General features: G+C 40.5%; 1 protein-coding gene across 1 annotated transcript in view; it reads right to left on the reverse strand.

The window, feature by feature from the left end:
• Positions 1–14,814, reverse strand: part of LOC111720986 (retinal-specific phospholipid-transporting ATPase ABCA4-like) — a 53,467-nt gene that overhangs the window by 18,812 nt on the left and 19,841 nt on the right. The window contains 5 exon segments of the mRNA XM_031968702.1: positions 2,155–2,227; positions 2,229–2,350; positions 8,329–8,444; positions 9,066–9,209; positions 10,659–10,779. Coding sequence (XP_031824562.1) covers positions 2,155–2,227; positions 2,229–2,350; positions 8,329–8,444; positions 9,066–9,209; positions 10,659–10,779 — 576 coding nt within the window.

Consider the following 14,814-nt stretch of genomic DNA (forward strand, 5'->3'; position numbering starts at 1 on the left):
TTTTAAATACTGCAAACTCTAGACAAGGTTTCATATGTTCCAGGAATAACCTCTAAGTTAAACAAAAAAAGATAACTTTTCAAACCCAAGAGTAACCAGAAGGGTAACTAATGAATTTTCTAATTGTCCTCCCTTGCTTCAAATACCCGTGTGTGTGTGCCTCTGTGTGTCTGTGTATGTATTGAAGGAGCTGGACATGTTTAACTTGGAAAGAAAGATATAGCAGAACATGATGTGCTTATTGAATTAATTAAAGATCAAACTGAATTAATAAACAAATATATTTATATATACAACATATCACATACATTGGTGATATGTTTATTTTATGCCTCTTTATTTATCGCAGATCTGACCACTCGATTCTTCCTTGGTCGGCGACACTGGTTGGGGAGAGAATTTGTTGGGGGTGAGGAGAAATCCTCAGAAACTGTTCGATAACACATGGATAAACTCATGGAGTACTTCCACACTGCAGCTGTTTCTGAATAGTCTTAAGGCCTTTCTTCCCAGCCCAGGACACTGCAACCTAATCAGTGGCTCAGAGTATTTTTTTATTTCCTGGAGAGAAAGAGTAAGTGGGAAAAGACAGAGAGGGTCGTGTAGGGCATACACAGGGGCATTCTGAAGCCAGCTCGGACCTCTTAAAGGCTGGTTGTCTAATGTTCAATGTGAGCATTTACCCTTTAAAAAATCAGCAAATGCTACAAATCACAGCACACGTGTATTGTTTTGTTCATTGTCTTAACTTGAGAGATCCTGGAGAACATGTTCATAATGCAGATTAAACTTACCAGTGTGCCTGGTTTTCTGGAGAGCCAGATAGTAACCCTTTTCCAGCGCACTCCTGAGCAGTCAGTATTGCAGAAGGCATTTGGCAGGGAAAGCATCAAGGGCATTAGATGCCTGAGCACCCACAGAACAGCCACCTGAGAAGCTGCGGGTGTGTCTTCAGGCGGTTCCAGAGTTACAGAATCTCAAGGGAAAGGGGCACCAGAGGCCATAGAATGCAGCCTGTTACCCAAAGGAATCCTGGCTCCAGCATTCTTCTCCAGCCTTCAGGCTTAAAAGCCCTGCACAGGAGCCTCACACTTTGTATCTGGGTGTCCCTGAGCACTTTACTTACCCACTGTCTGCCTCAGTTTCCTCATTTGTAAAATCAGGGCAGGCACTCAGTGGACTTTAAGGTCCCTTTCCTCTCTACCTCTGGAGGAGTACCTACGTCCCTATCTGTTCTTTCTATCTTAGGGAGACAGCAAAATGCAATTAAAAAAATACTGAAGAAGAATGATATGGCCAGCATTTACTAAACCTTCAGGTTTACAAAGCATTTTACATATATCCTTGGTCCAATGATTATATAAAGAAAATATTCATACAATAATGAAAAGAGCACTAGGTCCTGAGTTCAAATCCTACCTTAGATGCAATATTTGTGACTTTAGGCAATTCCCTCAATTTCCCCAGCCCCCATATCTAAAAGGAGAGGGTTGGACTAGAGGTCTCCAAGGTCTCTTACAGCTCCAGCTCTAGAGTCCCTGTCCATGCCTGGCTGGGGGGTAGAGCAGTCACCTGCACACTCTCAAATGCTAATCCTCCCCAGACAACCAGGTCTTCCTTCCTTCCTCCCTCTCTCCCTCCCTCCCTTCCTCCCTTCTTCCCTCTTTCCTTTCTTCCTTTTTCCCTCCCTCCCTCCTTTTCCTTTTTCCCTCCTTCCTTCTCTCTCTCCTTTTTTTCCTCCCTCCCTCCCTTCCTCATTCTCTTCTTCCCACATTCCCTTCCTTCCCCTCTTTCCTATCTCCTTTCCATTCTCCCTTCCTTCTTCTCTCTCCCTCCCTTCCTTCCTTCCTCATTTACATATAAAGAAACTGAGGCACTGAGTGTGAAGTGGTTTGCCCATTATCATTCAGATAGAAATATCTGAAACAGGTTTATGATCCAGGTCTACCTGACCTGAACTCCAGGATTCTGTCTATTGCTCTTGAAATCTAGAACCATGGTTCCTCTCTTTATTGAGCAGTATACGCCTTCCTTCTGCAGTGAAAATGGATCTCTAAGCTGGAAGTCCATGCTGTTGGCTAAAGGAATCTCTTCTCTCTACATTTCAGGGTGTTCCTTAGTGTAAGTACATTACAGCGAACTTCAAGGACTCACCTCCATGTACTGATTAAACAGACGCAGGGTACGGTCTGTGAAGTTGAAGACATTCCTCTAGCCAAAATGGACTGTCTTTAGGCTGATCCTGCTGAGGCCCATTAGAGAGAAAGTTGAGAATGACTTCAGCTGTGATTCCTTCCCCAACGAGCTGGCTGTTCACAAAGTTTTTCATTGTTGGATTCTCCAACGTATCCTAAGTAAGGAAGAGGAAAAGTATGCTGAGCATTTCTATAGCATTTTTTTCTCCTCCTAGATCCTAGATATACATCTGGAAGGGGCTTTAGAGATCCTCCAAACTAATCCTCTCATTTTACAGAGGAAACTAAGGCTCAGAAAAAATTGTGAATTGTTAAAGTTTCCAACTTTAAAATAAAATAAGAAAAAAGAAAAAAAAACATTGCCATGTATACCAACAGAATAAGAGAGGATTCAATACAAAACAATAAATTTCCATTTCATGAAAACTTATATAATAAATACCACACATTGTTTTCAAAGCTATCCAGCTTTTCTTTGCTCTTTTCTGTTTTGTACTTTTTACTTTATGTTTTCCCCTTCCTCCCCTCACTCCCCTGCCCTAAAGAAAGCTATAAGTAAACATATATATAAATATATACATAGACAACTATAAATCTATACATATATATATATTTACTCATATACTGCACTATCTACATTTCCACTTATTATTTTCTCAGAAGGTAGATGGCATATTCTTCATTGGCCCATGGCTTTTCATGTTGTTCTAAATCAACATGCTCATCATTTCCTACACCACAGCAATATTCTACTACAAAATTGCCTATGAAAATTTTCCTCCAGTTTTCTGCATTCCTTCTATTTTTATATAAGATGTTTCTATTTATAGAAGAAAATTTCAATTTAAATAATTAAAATCATGTATTTTACAATTCTACAATGGTCTCAACTTAGAATATAGTTTAAGGTCTAGTTTTGTTGAATCTGCTCCCTTTAAATCTTTTCCCCTAGTTTCTTTGAAATTCTTTTTTGTTCTCTCAAATGAATTTTCTTCTGATTTTTTTTTCCTAACTCAGCAAGATATTTTTTTTTTTTAGTAATTGGGATTCCATTGAATTATTAGATTAGTTAGGTAAAATTGTCATTAAAATATATTGGCCTCATCTACCCATGAACAATAAATATTACTTCACTTATTTAGATTTGACTTTGTTTAAAAAATGTTTTACATTTATGTCCATATATCTCCTGTATCTGTTTCAGCAGATATGCTCTCAGGTATCTTATGCTGTATTGTTATTTTAAATGGTCTAAAATAATATGGAATAATATTGCTGATACGTAGTATACTTTCCTTATTTTTCTCTTTGGAGTAACTCTATTTAACTTTGTCTGATATCATGATTACCATACCCGCTATTATTATGTAATAAATTCTGCTGGTGACTTTTATTTTGTTTGTGTGTATCTCTTAATTTTTATGAAATCTCTATAATTTATATAATTTTAAATCTGTTATGTTTTCTAGAAGCAACATGATGTAGAATTCAAAAATTTTCTTTTTTGTAGGTAAATTCATATTCTACTTATTGTCTGTTTTCCTCTTTCCAATTTTCTTTCACTCTCCTTTTCATTCTAGTTATCCTATATCTCTTCAATCTTCTATATTTCTACCTGCTATCTTACCCTCCTGTTCCGTAACTTACCATTCCTTATCTCTTCCTTATCTTCTTCCTCTATTCCATTCCTTTGCCTTCTTATTTTTCTGAAGTTAGAAGGTTTTTGTACCCCTCTAGATACATATATTGTTTCCTCTTTAAGTCATTCCCAATGAGAATAAGCTGCTCCTATATCAGTATTTGTTTTTATGCCTTATTTGTATGAGATAATTTGTCATTTTAATCTCTCCCTACAGTTTTATTTTTTTAGAATACACAGCTCAGCCCAAAATTTTCTTTCAAACTTCCAGAATAATTTTCACATATAGGAAATTAAATAATTTGACCTTATTAAGACCCTTATAATTGATCTTTAATATTGACCTTTTATTTCTCTTGAATCTTGTCTAATATTCCCTTAAGTTCTGCTGTTTTTGTCACAATTAAATCTTTCAGTTAGTTAAATATCCTTTACTCCCATTCAGGATTATACTTAATTTTGCTAGGTTAAGTTATTCTTGGTCATAATTCCAGTTTTTTTGCTCTATGAACTATAATATTCCAAGATCTATGGTCCTTCAACATAGTAGCTGCTAGATTTTCTGTAGTTCTTATTATACCTCCATGATATTTAATTTGTGTTTTTTCCTTGTTTGCAATATTTTCTGCTTAACTTAGGAACTTTGAAACTTGGCTATGACATTCTTGTAAACTTCTCTCCTGGGATCTCTTTCAGGTAATTGTGGGACATTTTTTTTTCTATTTCTGCTTCGCCTTCCTGTTCTAGAATTTCAAGGCAATTTTCCTTCTTAATATTTTGTAACATTGTCTCAAGATTTTTTTTATTATAATCTTCAACTAATCTAACTCTTCTAATACATATTTCTCCTTAATTTGTTCTCCAGATTGGTTGTTTTTATGACATGTTTCATTCTCTTCTATTTTTTTATCCTTTGAATTTTATTTTATTTTTTCTTATTATTTTATTAGTTTTCTTAGAAATGACTGCTTTCTTGCTGTGCATGAGATGCTGACGGTGTCATTGTCTCCTGCACTCCCTGAAAACTTCTGGTTTCCCTCTATTAGGGAGCTGGTTCCTCCCCTTCCCTTCCCAATTGTTATTTCTAAATAAATAATTATTTCTTATTTTATTATTTCTTCTATCTAACTGTATGTTAGTTAGAACATCATTAGCATGCCCTTGTCCAGTTCTAGTTTTCAAGGAATTATTTTCTTCCTCAAGTTTTTCATTCTCTCTTTGAAGTTGTTTGACTTTTTCATAATTTTCTTGATTCTCTTGGATTGCCCTTATTTTTTTCCTAATTTCCCCCCATCTCTCTGATTTTTAAAGTTCTTTTAAAATTCTTCTAAGAATTCTATTTGTGCTTGGGACCATTTATTGAAAAAGGAGTGGCTTTCTTAGCTCCATTGTTTTCCTCTGAGTATGAACCTAGATCTTATCTCTTCCCATAATAATTATCTATGCTTGGGTTCTTTCTCCTTTGCTTACTCATTTTTATTTTGGTTTTAAGAGCTATTCCTATAATCAAGTTCTAATCCTGCTTTATGGGGAATGAGGACCCAAGCTTCAAGTGCTTCTGTTGTTTTCTCAGGTCTATGCCAGGACCCAACCTGGGGCTGTCCTCTCCACTCCTAAATCTTTGCTAGGCCTCCAGCCATGCTGTCCCAAAAGCCAGCTTGCTCCCTGAAGTCATCATCAGTGGCTGCAAACTACAGCTGTCCTCTCTGCTCTGGAACTGAAACCAGGAATGTTAGCTCCTTCTCCCTACAGCTGCAACCCTGGTTGTGTCACTCTTCTGCAGCTGTCAGATCCCCCCAGCTTAGTTTCTAAGGCTAAAGCTGCCTTCCAACCCAGCTGCTGCAAGGGCTTGTTATTGATTCCACAAAATCCAGAGTCCACCTGGAGGTATTTGTACTTTAATCAGAATGAATCTTTGCACAGAAGGGCCAGTCTTTTCTGAAGTCTTCTCAAGTTATCTTAGGAGGACAACTGCTTTACCCAGACTTTTTAAAAAATTTCTGCTGCTCTGCAGTAATGTCTTTTTGTGGAGGGAATTTGGAGAGCCGAAGGTTTTCTGACCTACTCTGCCATCTTCCAAGAATACTTTCCCCCAAAAGAAATTAAGTGACTTATTCAAAGATAGAAATTGTCAGAGTCAGACTATGAACCAAGATCCCCTGAGGCCAGATTCAAGGATCTCACGCTTTCTTTTTTGTATCCACATTACCTCTGTCCCAGCTCTCAAGTTTCTCTCCAGTTTGTAGTGTCTGGGGACAGAGCTACCAAGCAGCAGGGTTTTTTTTTTTTCCTATATTTGAGAAGGTAGACTTGTTGTGGGCCAATGAGAGAGAACTTTAAGCAAAGCAACCTTTCCCTAAGCAAATCCATCAATACCCAGATACTGCCTATAATGCAATAGTCTATGGGATGGGTGGCAGGAGAAGCAATAACATTTTCTCTAAGATATCTTTTTTCCCCTCAACTCATTAAATATAAGGGACTTAATACTCCTTTAAAGGCAGAGCTGGAGACCTCCAAAAGTCTGCACAAGCAAAGGGCAAACCTCCCAGAATCCCCATGAGGGTGGCCAGTTTAAATAGAAGCCCCCTTCTAGGATAATTGAGGGCTTCCTGAGTCTTCAGTGGCAAAGACCTTGTGATTCCCCTCTTGATTTGAACATTATGTTTGGATATTCCCTTGGCATTCAATTCATATATTCTTTTTCCTAGGTGACATAAATTGAAAACTCTGAAGTTTCTTTTCGTTTTCTCATTTGGATTTTATTTTTCCAATTACATGTAATGATAGTTTTCAACATTCACTTTTTTTCTTTTTTTTTTCAACATTCATTTTTGAAAGTCTTTGAATTTTTTTTTCTTTTCTGACCTTCCCTCACGTCTCCCCTTCCCAAGACAACAAGCAATCTGATATAGGTTGGTACATACATGTACCATACTTTTTTTTTCTATTTATTTATTTATTTTTCCTTTTTATTTTTTTATTTTTATTTAATATCCTTTTATTTACAGGTTATATGTATGGGTAATTTTATAGCATTGACAATTGCCAAACCTCTTGTTCCAATTTTTCCCCTCTTTCCCTCCACCCCCTCCCCCAGATGGCAGGATGACCAGTAGATGCTAAATATATTAAAATATAAATTAGATACACAATAAGTATACATGACCAAACCGTTATTTTGCTGTACAAAAAGAATCGGACTCTGAAATCTTGTACAATTAGCCTGTGAAGGAAATCAAAAATGCAGGTGGGCATAAATATAGGGATTGGGAATTCAATGTAATGGTTTTTAGTCATCTCCCAGAGTTCTTTTGCTAGGTGTAGCTGGTTCAGTTCATTACTGCTCCATTGGAAATGATTTGGTTGATCTCATTGCTGAGGATGGCCAGGTCCATGAGAATTGTGTCCCATACTTTTAAACATATTTCCATATTAGTCATAATGTGAAAAAAAATTAAAAGAAAAGGAAAAAAACATGAAAAAGAAAAGCAAACATAAAAAGTGAAAATAATATGCTTCAATCCACATTCAGGCTTCATAGTTCTTTCTCTAGATGCAGATGGCATTTTCTATCCCAAATCTATTGGAATTGTCTTGAATTCACTATATTGCTGAGAAGAACCAAGTCTATCATACTTGATCATCACATAATCTTGTTGTTATTGTATACAGTGTTCTCCTGGTTCTGCTCACTTAACTCAATATCAGTTGAAACAAGTCTTTCCAGGCTTTTTGGAAATCAACCTGCTCTTCATTTCTTATGGGAATAATATTTTTAAAGACATCCCATTACATGCAAAAAGCCATTCTTCAATTGATGGATATCCACTCAGTTTTCAATTCCTTGCTACCACAAAAAGAGCTGCTACAAATATCTGAAGTTTCATAAATCATAAGACCAGAGATCTAGAGCTGGAGACCAACCCCCTCCTTTTACAAATGAGGAAACAGGCCCAGGGAAGCTCAGTGGCTTGCCCGGAGTCCCACGGGTGCTAAGGAGCTGAGGCAGGATTCCAGACCTTCCTGAATCTGTCTTACGCCTAGAGCCCTCTCCCTCTCTATCTCTGCCTCCTGACTTCCCAAGCTTCCCTCAAGTCTCAATGAATCGCAGAAGTCGTTCCTGGCCCTACCTCCCTTAGTGCTTTATCCTCTCTGACTCCTGTCTGTACTCGGCTATCTCCTTTTCTCTCCTCATTAGACTGGGAGCTCCTCGAGAGCAGCTTATCTTTTGCCTTTCTTTGTATCCCCAGCACTGAGCACGGTGCCTGGCACACAGTGGATGCTTAATAAATGCTTGGAGGCTTGACTAGGCCATGCTTCCTCGCCCCACTCCCTGGATCCCACACCATCACAGCGTTAGAGGGGGGTTGTGCTTGCTATATTTCTGCCTTCATGCTAAAACCTGAGGAAGCCTTTCTTGTGAAATGCAGACAATTTCCCTCCTTATCTGCTCCCCTCCCAGACCCTCTCTCCAGAGCTCCCCCCACCTACTCGGATCATGGCCATCTGGGTGCTCTTGTCAAAGAAATGCCAGATCTGGGGCCCCACTTCTTCCCAAGCCTTGAGGAACTGCTGAACACGTGCCAGCTCTTCAAAGTCGAGTTAGCCTGAGAGACAAGGAGGGACAGACAGACAGCCAGAGGAGCAAGGACGGGGAAGGGAGATAAAGAGGGAGCACGAGAGTCCACTTTGTGCTTTCTAACATCCTGTCGAGGCAGTCCCGGCTTTCCCCAGAAGAGTTTTCCTCTTCTGCACTGAGCTGAAGGTTCCTCCATCTGCGTAGGTTTCTCAGAGCAGCTACCATTTCTCCCACACTGACAGAAACGACTGCTTTCTTGCTGTGCATGAGATGTTGACAGTGTCATTGTCTCCTGCACTCCCTGAAAATTTCTGGTTTCCCCCTGTTAGGGAGCTGGTCCCTCCCCTTCCCTTCTCAACACTGAGCCCTCCTCAAGCAGCCAGGGCAGACCAAATGGCCATCTGACCTCGCTGACAGGGGGAATGGCAGGCCCTGGCATCAGAGAGCGAGCACAGGGCTCCGTCTGGGAGAGCCCGTCACTGATGGAGATGCTCAGCCAGGTACACTGTGGCAAGGACAACTAGGGGTCCTGGAGGGGGCCCGCCAAGAAACATCCCACCAGAAACAGAACAGAAAAACAGAAGGAAAAAAGCCTATCCTCTTGAGGGACCCAAGACAAGGAGGCATGAGGGTTGAAGAGAGAAGAGACTTACTTGCTTTAATATCTTATGAACAGCAGGAGAATCCGGAGTAAAAAGGATTTTCCCCATCAGCAAGGGCTTTGCTGCCCTCCAGGCTATTTTAGTTAAAGGGTTTGCTTCCATGTTCTGGATCAATGAATTACAAAAAGATGCTGCAAAGAGAAAAGACGGTTAATGGCGTGGTGTTGGCTCTGCCCCAAAGCTTTTCACCAAGCACAGTCACGATCATGTCCAAACCCCAGGCCCCATTCACTCAGAACTGAAGGCCTGAACAAATAAGCCGAGCTAATAAGCTGGGATCATACAATACCAAGTTCATCAATAGGAAGTAACCAAATGCCCCAGTACAGCTCAATCAAGACTTTTTCACTAGAGATGAAAGCTAAGGCTTACCTATTATATTTTTTTCTTATTTTTCTTTCTTTCTTTCTTCCTTTCTATTTTCTTTCTTTCTTTTTTCCCCCTGAGGCAATCAGGGTTAAGTGCCTTGCCCAGGGTCACAGAGCCAGGAAGTGTTAAGTGTCTGAGACCAGATTTGCACTCAGGTCCTCCTGACTTCAGGGCTGGTGCTCTATCCACGGAGCCACCCAGCTGCCCCCTGATGTATTTCTTACTTTAGAAGAGAAGAACGGAAAAGATTGCTGATGATTAGGCCAAGAGGCAAAGGGCATTATCCCCCAAGAACAGGAGGTACAGAGCCCAGGAACAATACAAGGACTCTGACAACTGAAGCCATCATTGATTTTCCATCAGTTCTGTGGCTCCCTTCCAAGCTTCTCTGAGCTGCCTTTTACCTATTGCCTGTGTATCTTGTGTGGATCTGATTGTGTGGACCAGGTCTCCTCCATTAGAAGGTCGGCTCCTTGAGGACAAGAATAATTGGGGGGCATTTTTCACCTTTCCTTATAACTACGGTATTTTCCACATCGCCTGGCACAGAATAACTGCTTCCTGACTTGGCTTGACTCGATGCTGTTGTCAGTGTGGCGAGGCTGGCGTAAAGCTAGCACCTCTCCCTCTGCTTACTTTATTTTTTAGTTCATACCAGTCTGTTGTTACAAGAGCCAAGAAAGAAATAGTGAAGGGTGGGGACAGTTCCCTAGTAGGGCCTTGGCATCTAGAAAGTTAGACAGGGCTGCACACACACATCTCCCTTGCATTGTGCTTGTCAAAACACCCAGTCATATCGCCTTGTCCGGAACCTTCTAACCTGAGCTTTGTTTAAAATCCTGGCGTGCTTCCCAATTCACCTTTTCTCCAACTTTTCCTGTACTATTTGACCCTAGTTCAATTATATCAGGGGCCAATGTCCTCTCTCTTTTTTTCAATCAAGTCTTGGCTCAAATCATAGCTCATGCCCAAATGATTTTATAATTGCTATTTATTTATCAGTGGGGAAAGAGAGGGGAATCTTTCCCACTCTAATCTGCCCCCTCATCCTCTTCCTCCACATCAAAGGTCAAACCATTTGCCCAAGGCCACTCAAGGAAGTCATTGTGTAAAGACCAAGAAAGAATTCCCAATCACAGACTAGGAGTGTCTGACCAAGCTGACCAATATTGTAGATTAGGAAGGGCTCAGGGACTTACAAGAAAATTTGCTTTTTCTCTCATTAGAAGAAAATGCAGGATCTTTTCTGGAAGAATCTATGTCTAAAAAGGCTTTGTATTTGTTATCTTCATTATAGCTGACATTTACCCAGTATTTTAAATTCTCTATGTACTTTTAGGATATATGTATTTAATGACATTTATACTATTTATAATATTTACTTACGTGTTAAAATCATATATTTTAAATATGTAAAGATTTAATATGATGTATTTAAAACCTAGCAATGAATATATCAATATCAGGAACTAAACTTGCATAGTAACTATAAATATTTTAATCTAAGTATCATGACAATTTTTCATTTACTCTTTCTATGCAGGAAGAAAGTATTTAACAAGTACCTACTATGTTCTAAGTTCCTTAAAAATAATTTCTCATGTGATCCTCACAACCACTTTGGGAGATATTATTATGCCCATTTTACAGCTGAGGAAACTGAGGCAGAGGTTAAGTAACTTGCACAGGGTCACATAAGTAGTAAGGCCAGAGGTAGGAATCAAATGCAAGTCCCTCCTAACTCTTAAGCTCAGTGTTCCTTCCTGAGTAAGAGCACTATAGTTCTGGAGCTGGAAGGGGGCAGATTTTCCATCTAACCCAAATATCCTCCTTACACGGATGAGGAGAATGAACTTGGGGAAATGAGTAACTAGCCCAAGAACACAGGGAATGGATTTGAATCCAAATCTTGTGACTCCAGATCCCAGCTTCCTTCCCCTGCATTAAGTTGAGTCCTGTATACCAAGTTGCTTCATTAGCCAGCAGTCAGAGCTAACAATGGAGGCAAAGGATAGTTTTTTAGGCAACAAAAATAAAGACAGACTGATGTGCCCAGAGGAATGGAGGAAGCCGGGAGTGTGGGTGAGGAGTGGTGTCCACTCCTGGACCTGAAGAATCTATTAATAGTCTCCTTCTCTTCCTTCAATTCCCCTTGTTTGTCTTTCCTGGAAATGTGTCTGGTGGGCTACGGGAGAGCTGATGGGGACTCTTGGTCTACTAAGCACAGGGAGAAGTCTATAATGTCTCCTCTAGGAAGGAGAAGAGCCTCCACAAGAAAGGTGGTGCTGGCCAGCCCAGGCCACCTAAGCACAAAGCTTATAGATTGGAAAGAACAGCCCCCTGAGAAGCAATCTCATACACTGTGAACTTTTGGCTTCTCTTTTGCTTTGCTGAGAAATTGTAGGAAATGAAGAAGTAAACTGGAGGGAGAAAACTCTCAGCCCTACTGAGAAATTCTTTTCTCTGAAATTCCAGGATTAAATTCAGCATATGACCCACAGAAAGTTAGTTCTTTATGTCTGTCTCTCTCTCTCTCTCTCTCTCTCTCTCTCTCTCTCTCTCTCTCTCTCTCCTCCCAAACTTTTCCCATCCTGCCTCCCCTGTTCTGTCTCTTTATTTTCTCTCTCATTCTCTTCTCTTTACCTCATCTTCCCTCTTCTTCCTTTCATCTTTTTCTTTCCCACTCTCTCTCTTCTTCCCTTTTTCTCTCCTCTCTCTCCCCTTCTGTTTCAGAACAACAAACCACCATAATCTGAAGAAGAGAGATCTACATCAGTAAGAAGAATGTCCAGGGTTTATCTGAGAGGCCCCAGGATCCCCCTTTGCTTAGCCTTTGGGGAAGGAGGGACATACTTCTTGCAAACATACCTCCCAACATGTGTTAAAAAGCATTTGGAGATTTAAAACTACCACTGGAACTCAATGGGGTGGGTCTGCAATCAGTCCTCCATAGACATTCTGGGAAGTTTACTTGTCACCCCTTCTTGGTTCACATGCCAACCCTCGCTTCTGTAAAATGACAACTGTTCCAGAGAATCTGAGTAGTCACGCCTGTGATAATAGTCACAGTCACCAAAGAGAAGATGCCGGGGTCCTTCTACCACTGTGAATCTCACAATGCCTTGGGAGGGATTAGTCTCATGGTCATTATTATATTTGCCCTTTTGGCCAAAACCACACAGGATGGGCAACGCGGAGGGAATGTAGCTCCCCTTACTCAAGTCAAAGGGAACGGCTTCCTGCAATACTGGGGACCTGGCCATAACAACCAACAGGGAAGAGATGGTGGCTTATCATACTGGCAGATTTTGCACAGTTGGGATGGAGAGTTAAGAGAAGACACGTTCACAAAGGTCTTCCTAGGTTCTAGCACCAGCCCAAATGGAATCAGATTAAATCTAACAGGGGTGAATGGTAAGTTTGCACTGAGGTTGAAAAACCTATCATCAGTACAAGCTAGAGGAGGAAGGGATGGTTACAATTAGAAAAGATTCGGGGTTTCTAATGGACTGCAAACTCAATATGGGGCAACAGAGCAATATGGCACTCAGGATGCAACTGTTCCATGAATTAGTCATTGATCATCTCACCTGTTCTGCCCTAAGCGGACCCACCTATGGGTCCTTTCAGCTGACAAGAAGACTTGATAAGAATTGGATTTAAATGCTGAAAGATTCTCACTAGAAAAGAGGAACTAGACTTGTTCTGCCTGGTCCCAGAGGGCATAACTGGGACAAATGGGTGGGAAGTTTCAGAGAAATAAACCAAGTTTTGGTAAGAGGAAGATTTCCCTAATGCTTTATTGTTGTTCAGTAAAGTCGGAGCCTTTGTGACCCTTTGAATCATAATGTCTGTGGGGTTTTCTTGGCACAGATATGGAGTGATTTACCATTTCCTTCTCCAGTGGATTACAGCAAATAGAGGTTAAGGGATTTACCTAGGATCACACAGTAAGTGACTGAGGCCACATTTGAACTCAGATCTTCCTCACTGCAGGCCCAGAGCTCTCGCCACTGGGGCACCTAACTATCCCGACATAACAGTTAGTGCTTTCCAAAAGGAGAAGAGGCTCAAAGATATGGTCTCAAAATTAGAAAACTGGGAGAGCAGAAGCCATCTAGACAAACCCCTTTTTTTATAGATGAGGAAACTGGGGCCCAGAGCAGCTAAAGGGTTCACACAGATGAAATCTTCAAGAAAAGCTAGCTAACTATGGTTCAGACACGGATTGATCCAGATGTCCTCTGAGTTCCCTCGTGATTATCCAAATCCGAGACTCATACAAGGTCAGTCATCAGCAATGGTTACTACCTATTGGGTCCTCTACATGGGTACACAGAGATTTGCCTTACATTCTAAACAATCTAAGCAATCCCCTGACAACCACTCAGGAATGAGAAATGTTGATATGCCTTAAATTCCTTTATATACCATCTGCTCCATGCTTGTTATGTTGTTAGGCACCAATTTGGAACTCTTGAATCCTGATAAAGCAAAGTATGATTAAGTAAAATACCTTAAAGAGCTGGGTGATGGGTTGAATACAGTGTCCTCAATTTCCACATCCTACCAGCATAGCTACTATGTCTGCTCTATGCTCATTTTTCCCCACAAAAGAATGACTCGATTGAAAGGTTAATCAGTCTGCAAAGGCAAGATCCAACTTTAAGTTGTTCTGGTTTGGGGGGAACACAACCTAATATATTCAGGGCTGAGAAGATTGGGAAGTGGGAGTGAACAGGGGAAGGACTGAAGGTTAGCTAGCTTCCTTGGCACATTTTTAAAAACAAAATACAGAAAATGGGCCATTCTTGGGTCTGGGACAGTATCTTAGAAAAAAACAAAAATGAACTGGGATGGACTCTGAGAGATAGTATAGAAGATGCTAACCTTCTATGGTCAGGAAGACATGGATTTATGGGATCAGGAAGAACTAGATATGACTGAATGACTGAACAACACAATAGGCAGAGCTATAACTAGAAGGCCAGGGTATTGATTCAAGGACCAAATTTTAATGAACTCCAAAAGCATCTCCATCACTTAGGTGCTAGAAACAACCAAGCTTAATATCTGGTTAATAAAAACAACTCATTGAAAGAGGAAACCACCAAATGGCATTTGCTTCCTTCCCTTTTCTCTGTCCACCCCCGGCCCCCATGGGGCAGTCTCTCCACACACACCTAACTGTGAGTATGCTCACAATTATGTACCACTTTCTTGATGCAAGCTCTGGGTCCTTTGTGAAATTAACCCTAAATCGGCAAAATTCTAGTTACAAATTCCTCTAGTTCCTCTGGTCACAGCAGTAGAGGAGATGGGGCCCAGTAGTGGGTCAGCTTTTAGTTAGAGAAGACAGATGATTAC

The sequence above is a fragment of the Sarcophilus harrisii genome, chromosome 4 (genome assembly GCF_902635505.1).
Source record: "Sarcophilus harrisii chromosome 4, mSarHar1.11, whole genome shotgun sequence".
Lineage (NCBI taxonomy): Eukaryota > Metazoa > Chordata > Mammalia > Dasyuromorphia > Dasyuridae > Sarcophilus > Sarcophilus harrisii.